This window comes from Tremella mesenterica, assembly GCF_000271645.1.
Source record: "Tremella mesenterica DSM 1558 unplaced genomic scaffold TREMEscaffold_9, whole genome shotgun sequence".
In the NCBI taxonomy this organism is placed as follows: domain Eukaryota; kingdom Fungi; phylum Basidiomycota; class Tremellomycetes; order Tremellales; family Tremellaceae; genus Tremella; species Tremella mesenterica.
This window is the reverse complement of record NW_006711233.1, coordinates 727412-742814: the sequence shown is the minus strand read 5'-3', so window position 1 is coordinate 742814 and position 15403 is coordinate 727412. Positions and strand designations below refer to the sequence as shown.

At 43.5% G+C, this 15403-nt stretch overlaps 3 protein-coding genes across 3 annotated transcripts; 2 read left to right on the top strand and 1 right to left on the bottom strand.

The window, feature by feature from the left end:
• Window positions 1-720: 720 nt before the first annotated feature.
• Window positions 721-3338, bottom strand: TREMEDRAFT_63913 (uncharacterized protein; the record flags this gene model as incomplete). Its single annotated transcript, XM_007006138.1, has 12 exons — window positions 721-739; window positions 899-962; window positions 1042-1113; window positions 1358-1458; window positions 1510-1643; window positions 1712-1756; window positions 1804-1822; window positions 1868-2015; window positions 2240-2329; window positions 2401-2419; window positions 2464-3132; window positions 3270-3338. 12 exons carry the CDS (start codon window positions 3336-3338, stop codon window positions 721-723), a joined length of 1449 nt encoding a protein of 482 aa, XP_007006200.1.
• Window positions 3339-5412: 2074 nt separating this feature from the next.
• On the top strand, window positions 5413-6787 carry TREMEDRAFT_63912 (uncharacterized protein; the record flags this gene model as incomplete). The annotated part of the gene is made up of 2 exons (XM_007006137.1): window positions 5413-5573; window positions 5659-6787. The coding sequence occupies 2 exons, from the start codon at window positions 5413-5415 to the stop codon at window positions 6785-6787; spliced, it is 1290 nt and encodes a 429-aa protein (XP_007006199.1).
• A 915-nt stretch (window positions 6788-7702) lies between these two features.
• On the top strand, window positions 7703-15338 carry TREMEDRAFT_33168 (uncharacterized protein; the record flags this gene model as incomplete). Its single annotated transcript, XM_007005964.1, has 10 exons — window positions 7703-7979; window positions 8118-8119; window positions 8148-8273; window positions 8322-8730; window positions 8827-9337; window positions 9387-9678; window positions 9723-13001; window positions 13051-14553; window positions 14793-15009; window positions 15274-15338. The coding sequence occupies 10 exons, from the start codon at window positions 7703-7705 to the stop codon at window positions 15336-15338; spliced, it is 6681 nt and encodes a 2226-aa protein (XP_007006026.1).
• Between the last annotated feature and the right edge of the window lie 65 nt (window positions 15339-15403).

Here is a 15403-nt window from a genome sequence, read left to right as displayed (position 1 = left end):
AGACTTAACTTATTTGAGTTCTGTTCTGATACTTGTTTTCTTTCTTCTTCAAAATGAGATCGTTGTTGATATGTTGGAAGGAAAGAGACGGTGTGCAGATAAGGATATGTGTAAGGTCACAAAAAGTCTAGATAAAGATAAAGATATGAATGGAGTCTGACAGTCTGGAGCAGTTCAACAAAACGACGAGAATAGGATAAGTCTCCTGATAGCTTATTGTTTCCAATACTCTTACTCTTACTAAGGGGTCTCAGATGGGATTGCGGGGGAAAAGGGTTCATGAGGTTTTGATGGGACCTATGCCGTTCCCGGAGACAACAGACAACTGCCGATTCCTCCGAGACCACACGACAGTTTCAGGGGGTCCTGTAGGTCCAAAATGAATGAACCCCGTATTGATAGTGCAGTTGTCCAGAACGTCTCCTCTACCACATACCTCCCGAATTAGGGTCGACTGTAGGGCTTAGGACAATTCCGCGTAAACGTACGAGTGGGAACAGTCACATGAAGGATTCAGGACACAGAGTGAATATCGACGCGTCGACGTCGACGCGACGCTTTTGTGGCAATGTGGCAATGTGGCGAAATTACACAATTTCGCACGGATTAATTCATCTCACAAAAAGTAACAAACCCTCTCTCTTCTATCCATTCTGTCTTCTTCCTCTCCCTACTTCACTCCACTTTCCATCTCTCGGGGATATAAGAGTAAATGATCGATCAGGCAACGGTGAAACGTCTGTTCGAGTCAGTGACGTTCACCAGGTGATCGGACCGACAGTGGCACCATGGAAAAAAAGGCATGTTTTCTCATTTTCTCATAGAGTCCCAAACGATTTTTCCGACGCAACAGGATGGACGATGGATGAGACGTCGGGGAACACGGAAAGAGACTCACACGCAGTCATCCTGAGCGATTCTCTGAGCAACCGGCATAAGGACCGATTGATGATTGGATGCGGCTGTAGGACATCAGTTATAACTCCTGTCTTAGTGTCGGAAAAGGAAGATGGAAAGATGTAAGTGGTATGGCTCGCTCACATGACATTGTACACATGCGATATTCCCCAGCTTCTAATCCTCCGGCGATAGTGAAGGTATATTGACCGTTTTCTAATTCGTCAGTATCATGTCTCGATGAAATTCGTCCGTCCAAACATCTAGGGTCCAAGTCAAAATATTAAGAACTACTGTCGCTCTCTCTTAAATTGTGATATCATATGGGAGGAGTGAACGAGACAGGAAAGATTATGTTTATCACCCCTACTACCTTCATTCAATCAGGTGGGATCCAGGGGTGGAAGGAGGGGTCATGATTGTAAGAGGTGACTAAGGTGGATGAAGTATCAAAACTCACGAGTTCCATCTCTAAGACCGTTGAAAAAGCCAAACTCATTCTTCACATTGGGTTTCCCGTTGAAGGGCTCAACCGTGACATGACAGTGTCCATTGATATTACTGATTGTCAGTCTCGCGTTTCTCTCGCAGAACCTCTGGGTCAAAACTTACCCAGTCCCAGGGTTGACTTGTTGTGGACCAGAATAATAAGTAGCGGCAGCATCGGTAAATGCTCCAGAGTCTAGACCTACTTGAGCGATGACGACGTTGATATCTTTGTTCGCAGGGACAGTCCCTCCGTTTGGCTAAGAATATCAGCCATGTTTTCGACCCATGTCACATGTCTAGAGATTTTGTAGAAAATGAGACGTACTGGTTGGACGATTACGGTTGAGATCATATGGTTGACGTCGGGAATCTTTTTTTTCAGTCAGTCATAGTCCTGAATGAAGTCCAGACATTTACCTGGCCCATTGGGATCGGACTAATCGTCAGTGATATGAACTCTGTGCAATGAGGAGAGACTCACTTGCAACTTCCATCAGTGTTCTGAAGACCGCCTGTCAATGTTTGACCTTCACAAAATTGGAGGTAGTTGTTGTTGGAAGATGCCGAAGCTACTTCTCCGTCGGTCGGGTTACCGGCGGAGGCCGTGCTGACCAGGTCGGCAGAGAGAGCTATGAGTTAGTTGTCGGGTCATGTTTATGTGACAATGTATCATAACCTATTATCGGAAAGAGATAGTACCGAGTGAAAATTCTCGTCCGAGTAGAGAGACGATACGAAAGATGGAGAAGCAGCCTTAGCGAGGAAGGATGGAAGGATGTGAAATGGAATGAATGATGCTGATGAACTGAAAGAAATGATCGTGATGATGACATCCAAAAGATAAGTCACTTACTCAATCCTCCATTGTTGACCAACTTGGGATCTGGTTTACCCGTCTGACCATTTTCGTCCGCTATAACGGCAGTTTGTTCGGCCTTAGGAGCTAGTTCATTCAGCAACCCCATTCCTCATTCCGATGTTCAAGGATTCTGATATTGAAGTGAATAAACTCACCAGTAAGGGTATCCGAAGCCTGAACATTAGCTCTTCTCAGACGAAAAGACGATGATGACTCACGGCATTAGCCGAAGTGGTTGTCGTGGTGGTCGTATTATTGTTACCACCACCATTGTTCTTCCCCGCGGCAGCAGCAGCAGCGGCAGCGGCGGCGGCGGCGGCTCCTCCACCTGCAGCACCGGCAGCTGCACCTTTGCCCTTATTCCCACCTTTACCCTTGGCCGCTGCAGCAGCGGCAGCGGCGGCGGCACCATTGCCTCCCGCCGCCGCATTCTGACCAGCACCAGCATTTTTCCCTCCAGCGGCCGCCGCCGCACCAGCACCTTTACCTCCTGCCGCCGCCGCATTCTGACCAGCACCGGCACCGGCACCAGCCGCAGCACCAGCACCTTTACCTCCTGCCGCCGCCGCATTCTGACCAGCACCGGCACCGGCACCAGCACCAGCCGCGGCACCAGCACCTTTACCCCCTGCCGCAGCCGCATTCTGACCAGCACCTTTACCCCCTGCCGCAGCCGCATTCTGACCAGCACCTTTACCCCCTGCCGCAGCCGCATTCTGACCAGCACCAGCTGCGCCCCCAGCACCAGCAGCACCTTTGAGCCCTCCGGCACCACCCTGAAAACCTCCAGCACCATTCCCACCTGCACCGCCGGCACGACCAGCAAGGTTATTGGAACAACTTGTTTCGGTAGCTTTACGAGCTTCAAAAGCTTTGACATGGTCATCCTGTGAATCAGCGCTTCGCACTTCCGGCTTCCATCTTCACTCCCGGGAACCAAATTGGAAGATTAAGAGATGAGGTTCGAAACGAGATCGTTTCCTAGTGGGAGTGGGATCATGGAAGCCAAACAGAACAAACTCACGTTGATTTCCGGTCTAGCAGACGCAAGCATAGCTAACAAAGCCAAAGTGGTATAAGTAAAAGCTTTCATCTTGTCGAACTTTTCTTCGGACAGTAGTGATGCTTGGAAAGTGTTATGGAAGTACGAAGATTAAAAGGCAAACCAGTGCCGAAGGAATGAGATTAATTCGATATCGATAATCACGTCGGTCAACGGTTTACAAGACGAGTAGATCGATGGAAGATGAATAGATGACAGATGGAGAGAGAGAGGAGATCACCAGGATCTTTTCGAATTGCCTCAAGCAAAAAGTACGAACAAAGTCTTAGAGATGATGGGGGGGATGTTGATGGTTACATCTTTTCCAACTTGGATTTATGTGTGGGGGAGGCGATGAGAATAGATTGTGAGATTGGTCGAACGAATCGATGGGAGATGAGTGACTGAGAGACGGTAGTAGAGAGTAGTAACCATGTTACTGTGACGGGGTTTGTGAATTTGTGAATACTTGACGACGGTAGGGTTAGTTGGTCGTCGAGGTGTTGTAAGGTAGACAGTCGGAAAGTGGAGGTCTTGCTGAGAAATTGGCTCTTCGGAGAGTTCGGAGATCGGACCAGAGATCAAGGAGTCATGTGCTTGGAAGAATTAGGAGTCGAGGAGAGATGGGGACAATCTGGGATAGGGGATCGAAGGGGGCAGGGGATAGGGGAAAGGGGGTAAGTCGTCAAGTTAGAGAAACGTAGTCGTAATGCGGATCGTTTCTCCCTACCCCCAAGGTCCAAGTAACCTGGGTAAAACGATTCACCTCATGTGGGAACCCATATGTTTGCATATGTACCTCGCGCCTCGATACATGTCAAAAGTGAATGAGATGTTCGAGACAGTAGTAGTCCCGATATCAACTTTGAATGTCGGTATGTTAGTACGAAAGTCTCACTTGTGCCCCCCACCCGAAAGACATTGCCCAAAGTGGAAGAACGCACGGGGTATCTGTATTCAGGTCCCTACCCTTCCTTTGACTATTATCGTTCTTTCTCCCACTGGCCACTGAGTAGCGCATCAGTAGATTACTCTTACTCGAAATTCTGCTTCCTCAGTTGAGCCGTATCGACGAAGAGTCGGTTGATATACTCACACACAATACCTAAGACTACGATTTACGAATATCTCTCGTCGATGCTGCATGCTGTACGCCCAGTCGCGATGGCTACATGCGAGGCTTGAATCAGTTTTGATTCTCTCGTTAGTACGTAAGCTCTTGACCGGTTAACGGGACGCCACCATCATTCCCCCTCATCCGTATTTCATAGTCCTTTGACAGCCTCCTTGCACCTTGCCCTTGGCCCCTTGGTCCCTGTGCCCCTTGCCCCATAAATCCATAATCTAGGAACGAACAAACTGTGGTCCTAGCGTTTATTCTAGGTACCGCCGGTTCCCATCCTCCCCCCCAATCATGACGCTATCCCACCAGTATCTTCTGAAAGAGACAGAGAATACATATCAAAGAGCAAAGAGAAAGATGAACCATCATAGTTCAACCAGTTCTAGACTCTTTCACAACTCTTCCGAAACTACTGACGATCTGACAAAAAGATTCACCTTTCCGATTATCTCGTCGATCAAACACGAGAGAGAGAGGGAGAGTGGGCGAAAGAGACTGGAAATCATTGATCTCTTCTTGTTCGCCCCCTGATAGCTTGCGATCATTTAGGACACACCAAACAAAAAACGTATCAAAGGTCCTAACTTCTCAAGGTCCTACCACTCGCTAAGATCCCTAGATCTTGAATCCTTAATCCCCCTCGTGGCTAGACCTGACCACTTTCAGACGATCAATAAGTCCAATAAAGTATCTTGGCGTCTTGACTCTTGCGTGTTTTCACCAATTGATCTTCGATCTTCGACAATCTTTCCTCTCATTATATCTTGTTAACAAGTGGATCATCCTTTTTTCATTCCCCGTGATTCTTATTCCTTCTCTCCTGTCAGCCCATTATCATCAGCCTCCACTATTATTTGCTTCTCCCCTTGGTAGGAATTTTTGATAAACTCCGAGCCACTCATTCCCAGATCAAATCCCCATCACACACACCCACATTCCCAATTTCCAAAACGTTTGACCTTTGATCATTCGTTCAAAGGCTTGACCACATTTTTGATCAACATGATGAACTCCAGCCACTCTCACGGTCCTTCTGCATGGGAGAATGATATAAATCAAATAAGAGGTAGAACCATACGACATGAATCATCTGTAACGTTTGACGAAGATACGTTTGGAACTTTTGGACGTAAGAGAGTCAATAACGGTCTACGTACCAGATTGTGAGTACACATTCTCTCCCCCTTATCCTACATCTTCCTTCGACATGATTCCAGTGTTATCTCCAATCATGATTGAGATATAAAGTGGCGAGGTTGCGTTTGGGAGATTAGTAGGAGTCAAGGATCGTACCATCGTCAATCAACATCAACTGATATTCTTCAGATCCATGTCGTCACTTCCTAAATTCCATTCTGAACCTACCAACATTCGACGCCGTCTTTCTCTTTCACCCATTCTTACTTCACTCACTCCAAGGAGTCTACTCGGTCGTCGACGCTCAACACCTCCTGTACCCCAACTTGAAACGGCCCCTCCCGTCTTGACCAAGATCACAGCCAACGCTCAACCCGCCTCGCACCCAGTACCCGCCGGGATGTCAACTCAATCCCCAATTCCTCACTCGACTGATACAGAGATCAAAGATGACACTCTCAATGTCGACAGCAATGATAGAGACGACCAATCCATTTCTTCCACCGACACTAGCGAAGTCGATACCATAACAGACGACGCATGTTCTCCTCTTCCATCACTCACCGCCACACCGAATTCTTCTTTTATCCGTCGTATCGATCGATCATCTAGTACACCATGTGAACTTTCCATCCTTCGTGAGACAGAAGAACAATCTTTTCAACCTCTTCTCTCTTCTTCTTCCGTCCATTCCACTTGCTCCCCCAATTCCCCCGACGGTGGGATCTGGCTTTGTTCTCGACCTTCTCCTCTCGCGCAAAAAGAAAAAGGTCCATCATCATGTAAGAAAAACTTACCTATGGTAGTTCGTTCTTACTCTACCGCTCGACTCGCTCAAGCTTTCGATGATCAAGGTAGAGTTATTTGTTTATCGACACACTCCGATAAAGTTGTTCATTTTTCCAACGTTTGGGATCCATGTTCAGCCAAAAAACCAGATTTGACGAGGATCATGAGTGAACAAAACTTTGACAGAAAGCAGACCGGTGTGAGGGTCGTTCCAAAGAGAGCTATGACGACTTCGGTTTTAGGCTCGATGGATACGGCTCAGAAAGATACGATGGAGAATGAGGAGAAGGGGCAGAAGAAGGAAGGGGAGAAAGGATATATGATGATACCTATAGTTCGTAGACCGGGATTGGAGAGACGACAAAGTGATGGAGTGACGGAAACTATGAATCCATTCGGATCATGGAAGAAGAGGTCGGTAAAGGCTTGGAATGAGTATGTCAAGGTTTAGGTCATCGTTCCCATGTCTTCCATACTGTTTGGGGATTTCTGGCGAATGTGATCTTCATGTGTATGTGGGACGTGGAGTAACATTTCGGTATACATGTCAGGAATAGGTTGTTGAGATCTTGGGATATGCCATGGAGGTATGTTTTGTTTATATATGTGTATCTCGCTGGTCGGGTTTTGGAAAGGATTGAAAGAAGAGGGATAAAGGGATTGTGCGATGCTTCTTATACATACAAGTACTTACGAATTCTGTCATGATGCAAACGTTTATTGGACCGGTGGCCGTGGCCGTGGCCGGTGACGCGGTCCATTCGGCAAGGAATGAGGGTGTTTTGATGGGAAGAGTCGGTCAGCAATAAGCGATTGCCGTCGGCCTCGGGCATGTCTACAGATGTTTGACATGTCCGCCTCGGCGTTGGAGAAGATCCAGGTATGTGATGAGGTCTACGGGAAAGGTGGACATATGAGGCTCATACAAGCGAGGACAGTATGAGTAGAGTACTTATTTTTAGTAGAGGCTGGTGAAGGTGGTATGGAGGGGGTAAGGGGTGGAACCTGGAAGTGTGGAGCCCCGCATGACACGCGACGCGTCTTTGACTTTCTTCTACCCACTTGCTTCATCGTCCATCTTCGCCATCACTCCCATTCCTTCCTCCCCTACAACGTTCTGAACTGATCCGATCTCCCTCCTATCTCTTCCTCATATGCCTGTCATCGTCGACCTGGCTATACAATCCCAGTGAACGGCGTTGAAGTGCAATCAGAACCTCCCTGATCGGTCACATCATCCCGCCAAGTCAATCCTTTCCAAACATCTCCTCTCACCGCGCATTGTCCGACCGAAGCAGGGAGGGTTCGAAGAACATCTCTCGAGGGAGAGCAGAGGATCTAAGTATCAAGAGGAAGGTCAGAAAAAATGTCCAACCGGGGCTTTAGAGGACGAGGAAGAGGAAGAGGGAGTTTCAACACTCGTTATCAAGGAAAACGTTCTTTTCGTCCTTCAGCAGTAGCGTACGGTATAGATAACAGATCTAAACCTAATCGGGAAGATGATGGAACGGCAGCTCAAGAAAGGTTCGAAGAGGTCAAAGTCGCGGATGAGATTGATGAAAAGTTGGGGTTTTGGAGGTTTGAAAGTAATCTCGCTGCTGGAGAGAAGAAAATTGGGTGGTTGGTCAATATGCATCAGGCAAGTTTATAATCATTGCTTCTCCTCTTATCCCCTCCCCCCCTCTTTCCCTTTCACAGTAAGACGCCGATGATAGTATGTTATGTCCTTGACCAGGGAGCAGTTTGAGAAGCCCCGACGTTATGTGCGGGTATAGGGCCAGGGGTTTGTCTTTACAAGGCTAATCTCATAGACATTGATACAGACCAACTCTCATGCCACTGGACTAGCAGCCGTCGATTTTTACTTTATACAAGATGACGGAGGCATGTTCAAAGCTACTGTTCCATACGAACCTTACTTTTACATTACCTGTCGGGTCAGCTCTTGTCAGAATCCTGAATATACCGCATAGCTGATGACCCAGGCTGGAACAGAAAGGACCGTAGAAGAATGGCTTGTGAAACGCTTCGAAAGTTTACTAGTCCGAGTTGAACGAGAGAAAAAATGGGATTTATCTTTACCTAATCATCTCCTCTCTGCTGCTCCTATATTCTTAAAACTCTTCTTTCACAACACGGCGGATCTTCAAGCTGTGAGAAGAGAATTGTTACCTCTTGCTCAAGCCAACTCTGCGAAATTCACAGCTGTTGATGCTTATGCCGATGTTGTCGGAGCCGAGGCACAAGGAGGGAATGGGGATGACGATGAACATGAGAAAGCTTGGGGTGCAGAGGATGAGAATAAGAAGAAGAGGGATAGAGAAGCTGTTGATTGTATTATTGATATACGGGAACATGATATTGCTTATTATCTTCGTGTAGCCATAGATCTCGGTGAGTCTCATTTTTGGATCACCACTAAGAACGGAACGAACTAAACTCATCATCACGCTTGTAAAGAGAGGTCGGGTAAAAGCTGATATTTTACAGACGTCCGAGTGGGATTATGGTATTCCGTCACTTCTGTCACTGGAACTATCAAATTAGAACGAATAACTTCCATAGTCAAACGTGCCGAACCAGTGGTCATGGCATACGATATTGAAACTACCAAACAACCTCTTAAATTCCCCGATCAACAAACAGATCAAATCATGATGATATCATATATGATAGATGGTCAAGGATACCTCATCACCAATCGTGAAATCGTCTCGGAAGATATCGATGATTTCGAGTATACTCCAAGGGATGAATATCATGGTGATTTTACCGTTTTTAACGAAGCCGACGAAGCTGCTGTTATACGTCGATGGTTTGAACATATCCGAGAGACAAGACCAACCGTCATGGCTACTTATAATGGTGATAGTTTCGATTTCCCATTCGTGGATGCAAGAGCCAAGATACATGGGATAAGCATGTATGACGGGATCGGTTTTCGTCCGGATCAAGAGATGGAATATAAAAGTAGATCTTGCATGCACATGGATTGTTTTAGGTAAGTCAAAAACGATCTACTACTTGAGCTTAGGTCACTGATTGGAAAGATGGGTGAAAAGAGATTCGTATCTTCCTCAAGGTAGTCAAGGTTTGAAAGCTGTAACCACGGCAAAATTAGGTTATCATCCTATCGAATTAGATCCCGAACTTATGACTCCTTATGCTATTGAACAACCTCAAATCTTGGCGCAATATTCAGTATCCGATGCTGTGGCGACTTATTATCTTTACATGAAATACGTCCATCCGTTCATTTTCTCCCTCTGTAACATTATTCCTCTGAATCCTGACGAAGTGCTCCGAAAGGGATCAGGAACATTATGTGAGACACTTCTCATGGTGAGTTTGATCAAGATCTTATAGGAGTCAGATCTGACAGATAGGTGGAAGCCTATCAAGCACATATCATTATGCCTAATCGACATGAAGATCCTCATGGAGCGACTTACGAAGGACATTTACTCGCTTCTGAAACTTATGTTGGAGGTCATGTCGAAGCTCTAGAAGCTGGAGTTTTCAGGAGTGATATACCCACACATTTCAAAATTGAACCTAGTGCAGTTCAACAACTCATCGATGATCTCGACGCCGCCCTTCATTTCTCATTGGTGGAAGAAGGTAAATTGACTTTGGATGATGTGGAGAATTACGACGAAGTCAAAAAAGAAATTCAAGCCGCATTGGAGCTCATGCGAGACGAACCTAATCGATTCGACAAACCTCTGATTTATCATCTCGACGTCGCCGCTATGTATCCCAATATCATGTTGTCAAATAGACTTCAACCTGATTCCGTCAAGGATGAAGCGGAATGTGCGGTGTGTGATTACAATCGACCTGACAAGAAATGTGATCGAAGAATGGAATGGGCTTGGAGAGGAGAATATTTCCCTGCGAAACGTGATGAAGTCAATATGGTTCGATATGCTTTAGAACAAGAGAGTTTCCCACCTAGAAATGATTTCGGTCCTAGAAGACGATTTGTGGATTTGGGTGAAGCGGAACAATCGGCTTTGATGCATAAACGATTAGGCGATTATTCTCGAAAAGTTTACAAGAAAACACACGATACAAAAGTAGTCACTAAAACGGCTATCATATGTCAAAGAGAAAATTCTTTTTATATCGACACCGTTCGAGCTTTTCGAGATAGACGATATGAATATAAAGGTCTTCATAAAACTTGGAAAAAGAATCTTGATAAAGCCAATGAAGATGGAGGTGGATTATCAGCTGTGGATGAAGCTAAAAAGATGATTGTTTTATACGACTCTCTTCAACTCGCTCATAAATGTATCCTCAACTCTTTTTACGGTTACGTCATGCGTAAAGGTGCAAGATGGTATAGTATGGAGATGGCAGGTATAACATGTCTCACAGGAGCTACGATTATTCAAATGGCTCGACAATTAGTTGAACAAATTGGTCGACCATTGGAATTGGATACGGATGGAATTTGGTGTATGCTTCCTGGTGTTTTCCCCGAAAACTTTAGTTTCAAATTGAAAAACGGCAAGAAATTCGGGATTTCTTATCCTTGTACAATGCTCAATCATCTCGTTCATGCTCAATTCACCAATGATCAATATCACGAATTGACAAATCCAGGTCAATACACTGTCAAAAGTGAAAATTCAATCTTCTTCGAATTGGATGGACCGTACAAAGCTATGATTTTACCTTCTTCAAAAGAAGAAGATAAATTACTCAAGAAACGTTATGCAGTTTTCAACCCTGATGGTTCTTTAGCAGAACTTAAAGGTTTCGAAGTCAAACGAAGAGGTGAACTTCAACTTATCAAGATTTTTCAATCGCAGATATTCGATAAGTTTTTACTCGGATCTACGACTGAAGAATGTTATACCGCCGTGGCTTCAGTCGCTAATCAATGGCTGGACATTTTACAGAGCAAAGCGGCTAGTTTACACGATGAAGAATTGGTTGATCTCATTGCGGAGAATAGAAGTATGTCAAAGACTTTGGCAGAATATGGTAGTCAAAAATCGACTTCTATAAGTACAGCTCGAAGACTAGCAGAATTTCTTGGTGAACAAATGGTCAAAGATAAAGGTTTATCTTGTCGTTTCATCATTTCCGCCAAACCGAATGGTGCTCCTGTAACTGAAAGAGCTATTCCAGTAGCTATATTCACAGCCGACCCACAGATAAAACGACATTTCTTACGAAAATGGCTTAAAGATAATAGTCTTGTCGATTTTGATTTACGAACTATTCTCGATTGGAATTATTATACAGAACGTCTGGGATCTGTCATTCAAAAACTCATCACCATCCCAGCTGCACTTCAAAAAATCCCAAACCCCGTTCCTAGGATTCGTCATCCCGATTGGTTATTCAAGAGAGTTGCAGCGAAAGAAGATAAATTTCAACAACATAAACTCACCGACATGTTTGCCAAGATGAGATCGGTCGATATGGAAGATTTCGGTGGGAAAAAGATCACGACACAGAAAACGGCAGTGGTTAAAAAACGAGTAAAAGCTCCTGAAATTGCACCTGATCCTCAAATGGATTATTCAGGTTATATAAGGGTGATGAGGAAACAATGGAAGAAACAACGTTTGGAAAGAGCTAGAGCTAGGAAACAAAGTTCTAGACAAGATGGAACTGTTTCTGGAATGTTAAGAACACAATCACTGAATCTCACTTCCAGACAATGGGATGTGGTTCAAATGGCTTCTACTGGTAAACCTGGAGAATTCAAATTATGGTTAGCTATCGATGGTACTTTTCAAAGTTGTCGACTTCGTATACCAAGAGAATTTTATCTTAATTTGAAAACATTACCTGAAGAAGGAACCTTTTCAGATCGTTACGAAACTATTTCTGTAGCTCGTACTCTTCCCCGTGGTCAAATACCTCGACATTTATTCAGATTATCAGTAGATGAAGGTCTTTTCTTAGAGGGTGAATCACATTTCTCAAGTTTGATCAATAATCCTAATGTTGACGGAGCCTTTGAACTTCAAGTACCTCTTTTAGTCCGTGCTCTTCTTAACCTCGGTACAGCTTGTGCACTTCGATCTACATCAACTGGAGGTCTGAGTAGAGGATTAGATAAAGGTTTCGATTTGAATGATTTGGAACGTCCGTCTACAAGTGTGATCCGACATAAATATCTAGATGGTGGACGTGGAATACGTTATCATATGCTCTTTCATGCTACTATAGCTTCTCGACATTTGATAGCTCTCTTCTCACCTGACTCTTCAACAAAAGTTTACGTTGTGGATAATGCTCGGAATCGACAACAATTACCAAGTCCTGTTCGATGGTATTCCGAAAGATTGTCAAAAGCAGAAAGAGGAGTATTCGTTTATCCTGAAGAAATGGAATTCTCAACTTCGTATCATCCTACGGAGAATTCAGCCATGAAACAACTTGTAAAAGATCTTCAAAATATCAAACATGGTCTCAACGTTATAGCTCTTTGCTCATCATTCGAACATTCTTACTATCAAGTGAAACATTCAATTTTCTCAGAATTCCCTTTCATCACTTTCAATGTTGCAAAAGAAGAAGAACCGAGTTTGATGTGGTTGGTACAAACATCTAGGAGGATGGTGAATCAATATCTCAAATTATCTTCTTGGATTTCTTCCCAGATTCAGGTAGCTGCTCATTATGATGTTCCATTAGGAGTGAGTCTTTCCGAAATACATTTGAAGAGGGTTAAGAGCTGATTTGAAGAATCTTGGTTCAGATCCAGCAGTTTTCTTAGCTGATATCGAATTCGCTCGTCGACTTAAACAACAAGATATGATATTATGGTGGTCACCCACATCTCGGCCAGATTTAGGTGGATCTGAAGAAGATGCCAATTCTCCCGAAGAATTGATTTCACCTCATATGTCATATAAAGGTTGTTATTCCTCTGTCGTACTCGAGATGGAAATTGCCGATTTAGCTATCAATTCTATCCTTCAATCAGCTCTAGTCAACGAGATGGAAGGTACCGGTACAGGTTCTTTAGCTTTCGATTCTGCTTCTCACAACTTGGACGAATACGCAAAAGGTACAGCCAACGCTTCTGTCATGTTAGGTGATGCTACACTTTCAACTCAAACGTTTGGAATACTCAAATCATTAGTACGAGGTTGGTTTTTGGATAAAGCAAGAGCACATGTTAAAGGTTCAAATCATTCACCTTCCGATTTAGTTGTGGATCAATTTTGGCGTTGGATATCATCTCCGACTTCTTGTATGTTCGAACCTGCTCTTCATCGATTTCTACATGGTCTCATGAGAAAAGTTTTCCTTCAATTATTAGCCGAATTTAAACGTTTAGGAACTCAAGTCGTTTATTCAGATTTCAATCGAATTTTCCTTCTCACTTCCAAACCTGATGCAGGATCAGCATACGCATTCGCTAAATATTTAATCACCGCTGCCAATTCACAAGAATTATTTAGACATTTAGTCATCGACGTGACGCAATTTTGGAATTATTTAACTTGGATGGATATCGCGAATTTCGGAGGAGTAAAATTATCACCTGGACAAGCTTCGAATCGAGATTTAACAAATGGTCGATTTGAAATTTCAATGGATTGGAATATACAATCTTTTTTACCTGGTTCACTTCAACCTATGTTTGAAAAAAACATCGCTTCATTCATCTTCGCTTTATATTCAGCTAAAAGAACATCTTCAAATGGGAAAGAACCTTTATCGATACATGATTTAAATTTAGATTCTGAATTTTCAACAGGAATAAATCCAACAAAAGAAAAAGAACTTAAAAATGCTAAGAAATCAATTTCTCAAACTTTGACAAGAAGGTTATTAGCAGATGTGACGATTATAAAACGTCGTCAAACTTTAGCTGCGGTTGATGAATTAGAAGCTCAATCATTATCTTTCCCAAATTTACCTGGTTCGAGAGGAGAAAGGAAAAACCCAGCTTTGGAATTTACAAAAGCCATTTGTGAAGTTTATTCTTTAGCTAAAGAACATATGGTAGAAATACAAATTCTCAGAAGGAACGTTTTGGATTTATTAGGTGTAAGAGAATTCTCACAAGAAGCTGTATTCAAAAACCCTTGTGAAAGTGTAATCGTTTCAATGGTCATTTGTAAGAAATGTAGTTTTATAAGAGATGTGGATTTATGTAGAGATCCAGATAGATTACCGACTGTTGATCCTGATACTATGGAAGTTTTATCACCAGCTAGGAAAAGTTGGGTTTGTCATGTGAGTTTTTTTTGTTTTTCATTTCACTATGTTATCCCCTCTCTCCAAAGCTTTACTGTATCGATATTTTCCAATATATCAGTATTTTCTCTTTATCCTCTACTCGTCTGACTCCCATCATCGAAATCCTCGAGACGAATATCAGCACCAGACATTCAGAGATGGGAAGGAGGTACGGACAAGTAGAAGAAGAAGAATGGATGAATGAATGGTATAAAGAATAAGAACTGATATCACAGAAATGTGACGCGGAATACGATTCATGGCAAATTCAACGTCCACTCATATCCTTAATATCAAGAATGATAACAACTTGGCAAACACAAGATGTCAATTGTTCAAAATGTGGTCAAAGTAAAGATGATAATATCTCACCTACTTGTCATTGTGGTGGATCTTTCAGATCATCTTTGAATAAAGGAGAGATGAAGATGAAATTGAAAGTTATCAAAAGTGGTGAGTTTTGTATCTTTTTCTTCATTCTCTTTTACTCTCTCTCCCTCCCCTCCTGTATACTAGCCTGGAATCTTGTCCGTTCTCCTTGTCTTACTTCACCCTCACATAACAACACACTTTCCCTTCAGAATCTCCAATTACATTCGTTGATTGAGATACTGGGAATTCTCCTCGACCATGACAAGCAAATTCCTCGAGTTCTACTGTCAGAGTGATCCACAACCCGTTCATTCAAGAGGTGGCGAAACGGTGCTGATCGGGTAGTGTGCGAATATCACGAACTGGCCATGACGGGCGAATATGTTGATCAAATCTTAGACAGATGGTGATTATTTGGGAAATTTGGAAAAATCATATTCAAGGTCTTTGCATTGCTTTGCTTGTACAATTACAA